We start from the raw sequence: 9,093 nt of genomic DNA on the forward strand, positions 1-9,093 counted from the left end.
CATTCAGAATCTTTAAGATTTCTTAGGTCTATGTGGATCAATGTCCGATGGTGAGCGCCCAATGTAGCTGGAAGTTTTCCTGTGTCCCACCCAGCCGTGCAGTGCCTCAGCTGCTTATAAAATAATCATTCAGAGGCTTAATATTAATTACCAATTGCATGACCTATGGCAGGCTTTTCCCTAGCTAGCTCTTATATCTTAAAATAACCCATTTCCATTAATCCATGTTTTGCCACGTGTTCCATGGCTTTAACAGTCTGCTGGCATCTTGCTTCTCCTTCGGCGGCAGCCGGCGTCTCCTCCTCTCTCTCCTTTCTTCTTCCTGTCTATCTGCTTGAATTTCCTGCCTGCCTCTAAGCTGCCTTGCCATAGTCCAATACGGCTTTATTTATCAACCAGTCAGAGCAACACATCTTCACGGCATACAGAAAGACATCCCACAGCAGAGGGGCATCCTAGATTTTGTGGCTTTCTGAGCTTCCTGGGTCTTACAGGTATTGTAAGAGTTGTGTGTCTTATGAGTCCCCCTCTTCCCTCTAGTATGAAACGTTTCTGTTCTGAGGAAGTAGTTACAAAACAATACACCTGGGCCCAGAGGCCCATCTCCCTGGCAATTCCAGATCACATCAAGTTGACAATTAACACTAAACATCATAAGCTCTAACAATGTCTACTTTTGCCTTGTGTGATTGGGTACTCCAGTAGTGGTTGTATATAACATTGTTGTTTTCCTCATATTGAACTGACCTGTTGATCTCTTCTTCTCCCACCCCCTCGTTTTAGCTGACTGAGTATAGCGGCTTCTGTGTATATCATTTTTTTTTTCTACTTGCATGGAATAGCTCTTCCCGGTCCTTCACTTCTGGTGTGTCTATGCTTTTACTGAAGTGAAGAAGGAACTCTGTCAAAAGTGTTGTCACTTGGTAAAGGCAGCAATGGACACCACAGGTGCGGGCAGGGGGACCAGTCTTGGAACACAGGGGTCAAGCCTCCAACCATACCTCCCACTATGCCAAGTGCCAGTCTCTGTGTTGTAGGGCACTGTCGTGTCTTGGGTTCTGTTTTGTGGGTCTATGTAGGTTTGAGGGGTTACAGACTTTAGAGCAAGTGTGGTAGGATTCCAGGGATGCTTGTACACTGAAATTAGTGTTCTCCCAGGAAGAATGGATCCTCACAGTGACTTCTGCAGACAACGTGTAGTGGCTAAGCCTGGTCTCATGAACTGGGGGGAGGGCACAGCAAGTTTCTTTCCTGAAGCAGAGCTACTGTGAGGATTCTGGGTCTCCTAATTTGGCTTGCAGCCTGTGATGAGTGGGGCACTCTCTTGTAGCTAGGATTGATGATGTTCAAAAGAATGGAATTCACCTAGGCTATGCTAACTGCCCTTTCTTCTGTGGGAAGTCCCCTGGTCAGCATCCCAAGCATCCATGTCTGAAGGGGTTCCCATCTTTTGGGGACTTGATGAGTCCCATGGCCACTTACTCCAGAATGTCATCATTTACTTCCTTTGCTTCCTATCTGCAGAGAGGAGAGTGCAAAGACTTTTATTTTGCCTTCTTTTGATCTTGTTTCTTTTTATTTAAAAAACTTTTCAATTAATCTTATTTTTATTTATTATGTGTGTGTGGTGTGGTGTTGTATAAGTGGGAGTGCACACATATATGTGTGGCGATGTTTTATTTGTGCTGAAAGTGGTGGTATTTTATTGCTATGTTAATAAATAAAGCTTGCCTGGAGATCAGAGGAAACAGCAAGCCATTTTAAGTAGACACAAAAGTCAGGCAGTGGTAGCACTCACCCTTAATCCTATCACTTAGCAGGCAGGGTCTCTGTATGTTCAAGGCCACACTAGGGAACAGAGCCAAGAGTGGTGACACATGCCTTTAATCCCAGCACCAACCATAGAGACCTGGAGGTCTGTATGGACAGGCAGTGATAAGGAAGTGAGGTAGCTGAGCTAAGAGCCAATGAGAGGGCAGAACAGCAAGGCAATAAAAGCCTGGGCAGACAGGAAGTCGTGGCACTTTGGAAGCTGCAGCGTGGTGAGGTAAGGTTAGCTGGTGGCTATTCCTATTTCCCTGATCTCTAAGGCTTTCACCCCTATATTTGGTTCCATGTTTTTTATTTAATAAGACCACTTAGAAATTCGTCTACACACACGTGTGCATGTGTGGGTGGAGGTCTTGTCTTGATTGCCCTCTCCTTCGATTTTCTGAAAGCATCTCTCACTGAACCTGAAGCGCATCATCAGTTGTTAGGATGGCTGGCCAATGAGCTTCACGGATACTCCCAGTTTGCCCTCCCATCCCAAGACTGGGGTTATAGCCACGTGGCTCTATGCTGGGCTTTTAAACAGAACTCTGGCGATCTAACTTCCGGTCTTGGTTCTTGTGTGGTAGGAACTTTGCCAAATGAACCATCCTCCTTAGCTGTCTGGTATAGTTTCTATTTCTCTTATCTGATCCTTTGCTCAGATGAAACGGTATCGCGGTAGACCCGATACCGCATCAATTAAAGCTTCCCAAGTCACTGCAGGGTCTTTGTGATGAAAAGTCCAAAACCGATGCTGAAGTTTTCAGTTATTTAGTTGAAAACTTTGGATCCCAGTGTGGGAAAGATCAGTTCAGGAACTAATTCATTTGGATTTTGATGTCTTTGGGCTTTGCTATGTCTTTAGAGAGATTTGTTCTTTGAGTTTGGGTTTCAGACTTTCACTTCTCCCTAGACATTTGGTAAGGAGGAGCTGGAGAGTGGCTCAGAGCACTTGCTCTTCTGTCAGGAACTCAAGTTGGGTTCCCAGCACCCACATCAGGCAGCTCGCAACTGCTTGTGACTCCAGCTTTAGGGAATCTGGTGTTCTCTTTTGTCCTCTGCAGGTACCTGTACACACTTAGGCATACAAGCACACACACACACACACACACACACACACACACACACACACACACACACCCTCTCCTTGGCCTGCATTGGCATCCCTCCAGCTTTAATGAGATTCCAAGAGCTTTCAGTGAAGCAAAGCTCTTTTTGCCTGAAGAAGCCTGAAAGTTACTGTATACTTAGAAATAATCACATGACCCATGAGGTAAGAAGACACATATGAAAGATGCTATCACATTAACTGGATTATTTTTGTCCAATTTAAGTCTGTATGCGAGGGCAAGAGGAATGGATTTTGTCTTAGGATTTCTAAAACACCATGCCCAAAAGCATCCTGGGGAGGACAGGATTTATTTCAGCTTACAGCTTGTAGTCTGTCACAGAGTGAAGCCAGGGTAGGAACTCAATTCAGGGACTGGAGCAGAGGCCATGGAGGAATGCTGCTTACTGGCTTGCTCCTCACGGGCGTGCTCAGCCTGCTTTCTTGGAGAACCCAGGACCACCTGCTCAGGAGTTGCACCACCCACAATGGCCTGGACCCTCCCACATCCATCATTAATCAAGAAAGTGCCCCTCCCTACAGGCCAGTCTTAGAGAGACATTTTCTTAATTAATGTCTAGATTTGTGTTAAGTTGACAAAAACCAACCAGAACAGATTTTCATGCACCAAAAGCAGTGCACAGAGTATATAACGAGGCATCTTTATGTTTTGATATTGTGCATATGCACAGAAATGCTGAGACTTTATCAGTTAATGAAGACATGCCATTTTTTTTTTTGGTATTTCTTCACTTGTGGAAGATAAAAAGGTTTTGGCTTGTTGGGTGGCCATCGATGGTGAGAATTCATAGTGTCTTCTTTCTGGTTTTGTTAATAGACTTCATGTATCTGTCATGATTTTTTAAACTACTATGGTTATAAATGAAGAAGCACACAATCACTGATCACAGTGGTATGCATTTGTATATCTCACTTTGGCTTATTTATGATATATCTGACCTGTTCATAATTGTTTTACCTGTGCAACCATTGTTATTATGCAAAGCCATGTGTGTTTATCCTAAGTATTTTACTGTGCATACTAGTCTGTAAGATGGTCTGTTGTGTTTTAAAGTTCCACAGATAAATTATCCTTTTACATTAATAGACGTAGTAAGGAAATTTAAAGTTATGTTCTCCCAGAATTATATGATTTAGGAATTTTTTAGTCTTTTGTAATAAACATAAAGAAATGTAGTCTTTTTTTGGATTTTAAGGATTTGGATTCTGTTACTTGAGGTTGTATTCTGGGGGAGGAAGTAGGGATTATAGCCTGATTCTCAGGTGCAGTGTCAGCAAGATCACATGACTGACAGCCTTTTACCCATATGCATGCTCCAAGTAGAACTCATCAGTAGTGAAAAATTATATTTATACTTATTGGTTAAAGCCAGGGCTTGTCAAGTGCTTTGGTTCTGAGCTACACTCCCAGCCTAGAAAAATGCTATGCTTTCAGGAGCGGATGAGAGAAAGGGTTTATATTCTAGTGAAGGCAATCCATCATTGTGTACTTCAGATTCATTACTTCACATGTTTAAAGTTCTACCTTGATTTTTTTTTTGGAAGCTCACTTTGCTCAAATATTTTCAAGATATGAGGTTCTCGTACATTTTCTTCTAGTTGTATTATTATTATATTATTATTATTATTTAGAGAGGAGAGTATTACTATGATAAATCCCAAATAATTTCTCAAACCTATTTTTAAAGTAATGAAGTTGGTCACTGAGCAGAGGTGTTCCAATACATCCTGAAGCAGTGTGGGGATTTCCCCTCTCAACTCCTTTTACTAACTTCCGGAAGAACTTTAAGAGGCTTGCAGAGACCAGTAAGTATGGACTCAGGACATTTATTTGCAGACAAGAGAGAAGGTGAGTGTGGTTAAGCAGAAGTCTGCAAAGCTTGTCCATGCTTGCCGGAGTTGGAAGGACTTGCAGTTGTCTCCAGTCTAAGGAGACTTCGCTTTGGGAATGGGTGTTGGGTAGGGCTCAAGCACCCACCATCTCCTACAGCACTTCTTCTCGTCGTTACATTCGCCGATGGTGTCATCCGTGGATGTACATGCTATGTCTTTGCATATCCCTTTCAGAAAAATGCACTGCTTTTCCCCTGGGAGAAAACCAGCCTCTCCTGCGCAGGAAGACATTGGACAACACTGTTAATTCACTTTCAATGTACTGTAAATATGGGTGAAGCCCCAACCCCAGAAGGTGGATTTGGAATGGGAGACAAATATTGTCTACACAGGAAGATCACGTGCTTATACAGAAGTAGTGTCTTTTTTTTTTTTATAGACACCTTGGAGTTAGCAGGCTAACTTGTGGGATTTTAGAGATGTGGTCCTCACCCTGGGCAGCACATCTTAAGTGTGTGGAAGTGTTTACTGTTAACATGATGGAGAAGGTGTCTTTGAAACTTTAGTGGACACGCAATGTCTTGTTCTGTTTCCTCTGTATTGAATCACCCTTCACTGAAGGCATCAATACCTCCACCAAAAAGCAGTTTCAACAACATCTTTATTAGATGCGTATGTTCTCATCTCCAACTCACTTTGTAGAAAATCAGCCCATCCTTCCACTTCCAGCTCAGCACCCCCTTCAGGACTGCGTAAAAAACACCTTTATTGAGTTACTCGATGCCATTTGTGTGTCGTGCATGGAAAGACTTTTCAGAGCTGAAAGTTTTCTTCAAGTATATCCACATGTTTTCTTAATTCATTTGGCTGTTGAGGAGAGCATGGCTAAGGCTGCATGTCAGTGCCCTTCTGCTAGCCTTTCCAGCACCACAGAGGTTCATTCTTTCCACTGATGATGAAGGTGGATGTTACATAAAAGTCATGCGTCTGCTTATGGTCCTTAGGAGAAGTTGACTCGGTGTTTTTAAAAACAAAGCACACAGGGGCTAGGGTATTGGGTCCAGGTTTCAGTGTAGATAAGCTTTGGCCCTGGCCTTGACTTGCTTCCCCAACAGCTTTGTCCTCCCTGTCCCTCCTTGTGCACCCCTCAGCTGTCTTTGCAGACACTCACACTGCATCTCCACCTTCCCTGCTGCAGCATCTCCAGACCTGTGCTAGAGTGTCCACCTGAATATCAAGAAACAGCAGCTGAAGCAAAAATCAATCAATAAAAGTAAAACAAAGCACATGACGCTAAGAGAGAAAAGTGGTGGAGGGAGAGAGGAAGACCTGGAGAGGAGGGATGAGAGGGTGGGTTTCGTCGAAACACATTATATGCATGCATAAAGCTCTCAAACAATAAAAAGAATTAAAAAAAACACACACAATAAAAGTTACATGCTTTGATCTTTTCCTGCGTCTTTGACATTCTGTGTTCACAAGAGACCTGGCCATGTGAAGTGCTCCCCTCCACTGAGGAACTCTGTCCTCACAGTGCAACTGATTTGGGAAGAGCAAAGGAAAGTTGATCTCCAGGGTCAGGGATCTTGAGGTCAGAGGCCTCTGAGTTCCCTGTCAGCTCTGCAGGAGGCCAACTCTCCCCTCCTCCTCCTCCTCCTCCTCCTCCTCCTCCTCCTCCTCCTCCTCCTCCTCCTCTTCCTCCTCCTCCTCCTCCTCCTCCTCCTCCTCCTCCTCCTCCTCCTCCTCAATAGCCCTTCAGTACTCCATTTTATTACCATAAGAATACTTACTGTGAGTTCCAACCTCTTCACATTTTTAAGAGCTATGGTCAGGAGGTTTTAGAATTCATCTATAAAATTTACTCACCGAATTGTCCAACTGAATTTTTATATCAAACCCCCCTGTCCTCTTCCCTTCACCTCCCAGCCCTGATAACCACCATCATAGTGTCTGTTCCGATTTTGATTAACTTATATAGCAGAACGACACCTTTGGTTTATCCCACCTAGCTTAGTAACCTCTGGGTTCTTTAATGTTGTCACACATGGCAAAGAATCTCTCTAGTTGCCTCAATACTCAGTTAATAGACCTTGAGGCAAAAGTCTGGCAGAAATCAGCTGCCATTTTTGTGTCCGCGTGGATTGGTGGAAACGAGAATGAGCCAGAGGAAGAGACACTTGGTTCAGTGTTGCAACCACATGTGTGATCTTAGTGAAAGCATCTTATTCACGTGAGCATGGTGGCTTCTGTTATCTACAGTGAAAGATATGACCGCTAAAGTGCCGTCTGCGTTCAGATAATTGCCATCATATTTTACATCACAAGTTCCTGCGAGTCTGTCCACCTCAGCCATGCTTTCTGACTAGGGTTGAGAAATAAACTAAGGATTGTATCAACTCCTCTGTGAGAGTGCAGCTATGTGCCAGGTTAGATATGAAGATGTTCATAAATTAGGCCTAAAGCCACAAGTGAGAGGCTTTGGCTGTGCTCTCGGTGAGGACAGAGAGATGTGGGCACCCTGCTGGTGGTGGGCAGTGCTGTTACTACTGTCCAGCCCCCTGCTCCCTCAGGTATGCTCAGCAAGGCCCCTTTCTTCCAAAAAGTAGTAGAGAATGAGTTTTGTAAGTCCTCACCAGAATCTGCACAAACCAGCCAAAAGAGAACTGGAGCAGCTTTAATTTCGATTCTATGAACTAACATTCAAATGTGTGAATTGTGTGTTTCAAGGATGCAACCAGATTCTTACGTGCTTCCTGTCACCTTACAATTAACATTTTTAAAATTGACGCTTCCCATTATCTTCACTTTCCCCATAATTCCTCTGGTCCCGAGTTTTCTTATTTGCTTCTAGTGTTTACGTACACGTCTCACCAATAGACTGTATGTCTCCATCTACTCAGCAATATGAGTTCATTTATCTCTGCACTCCCTTGAAAACTAGGGTGCTGGTGGTAGCCATTTTTTTTAAAGTATATTGACTTAAGTTTTTAGTCAAGTAGTTTCTCAGCCTCTGTTTCTTTACCTTGGCTTTTCCCTCCCAGTGGTGGGGTTCTTGGGCCCCATTTTATGTCAATAGGATTCCTCCACTCAATTCTGAATTTGAACCTCATCAGTTCTGAAGATGTTGGACTTTGGGATATTCAAGTCCACGTGCTGACATCTGAGTTATAAGGGACAAAGTATAGCTGTGCACCTCAGCAGACCTCCTAAGAAGCCCTGCTCCTGCCTTCATTTCCCGGCTTACCTTTCGGCATTATCATTACAAAGAGGAAGAGGACAGACAGGCAGGAATGAGGTCTCATGGTTGAGTGGCCAGCAGTGTGGAAGGTGGTCAGTGATGGTGAAGTGCAGAGCTTTTATTTATTTCTGGGGGCCTGAGGTTCTGTCTGTTCAGTGAAGCTTAACATGCAAAGAAGAAAAACTGCTTTTGTTGGAATATTTCCAAACCTTAGAGTTTCTAAATTTGGTGACAAATTAACCTAATAATAGGAAACCAGATAGTTAATCTTTTCCTTCTGCTATGTGCTCTCAGTTTCACCAGAGGTCAGTATCTTTAGCCAATTCTCTTTTTGGAAAACACAATTCATGATTAAATTTTTCACAGGGCGTATACTGTTTATGTCTGTTTGTGGAGGGCTCTGTTGTCATCAGCTACGTGGACACAGCATGTAACAGTCAAATGACAATAATTAGCAACTCTCTTCCTGCGAACATGACCAAACATCCCCTAGCGCTTTGAACTCTTTAATTAAATATTACCCATCTTTTCTAATAGTCCATCGCATTCCCTTTGTGCTGTCTGTATACTTACAGTGCAAGGTTATCCGCCTACTCGGGGCCACACCTTTAAAGAAAACAAACTCCCCCTCTCCCAGGAGCTGACAACTCCCCACAGCTCCTCAGTTAGGGTGGGGCACTCACGAACCCCTTCCCACTTTGTGCTGAAATATTGACTGGCGTGATCTCAGGCAGGTCTTATGCAGGCAGATCACAGGGGCCATAAGCTCATGAGGACAGTTCCTATCATGTCCAGAAGACATGATTTGTCCTGCTCACCCCTGACCCCTGGCTCTTAATATCTTTCCTTCCTTTTGGGGGTGCAATGGTTCCTGACCCTAAGTGTGTGTGTGTGTGTGTGTGTGTGTGTGTGTTACACAGATGTTCCATTTGTGGCTGAGCACTCCACAGTCACTTCTCTGCATTTTGACCAGTTGTGAGTTTCTGTGTTAACCATTGTCCACTGCACGAAGAATCTTCTCTAATGAGGTCTGACAGCTGCTCTAATCTATGGGTAAAAAGAGGACAACATGATACCTTTG

General features: G+C 43.7%; 1 protein-coding gene across 1 annotated transcript; it reads right to left on the reverse strand.

The window, feature by feature from the left end:
• Window positions 1–4,770: 4,770 nt before the first annotated feature.
• Window positions 4,771–8,108, reverse strand: Defb130b (defensin beta 130B). The gene is made up of 2 exons (XM_059274442.1): window positions 8,019–8,108; window positions 4,771–5,049 (listed from the first exon to the last, which is right to left on the reverse strand). Exons 1-2 carry the CDS (start codon window positions 8,074–8,076, stop codon window positions 4,868–4,870), a joined length of 240 nt encoding a protein of 79 aa, XP_059130425.1. The 5' UTR covers window positions 8,077–8,108; the 3' UTR covers window positions 4,771–4,867.
• Window positions 8,109–9,093: the final 985 nt, after the last annotated feature.

The sequence above is a fragment of the Peromyscus eremicus genome, chromosome 9, assembly GCF_949786415.1.
Source record: "Peromyscus eremicus chromosome 9, PerEre_H2_v1, whole genome shotgun sequence".
NCBI classification, from domain to species: Eukaryota; Metazoa; Chordata; class Mammalia; order Rodentia; family Cricetidae; genus Peromyscus; species Peromyscus eremicus.

Excerpts from the sequence above, each read along its gene's own strand:
- Defb130b (XM_059274442.1), bottom strand. The coding sequence starts at position 8,076 with ATGAGACCTCATTCCTGCCTGTCTGTCCTCTTCCTCTTTGTAATGATA. Across the intron at positions 5,050-8,018 it reads TGTAATGATAATGCCGAAAG|GAGAGGCTGGTTTTCTCCCA; the intron begins GTAAGCCGGGAA and ends CTTCCTGCGCAG.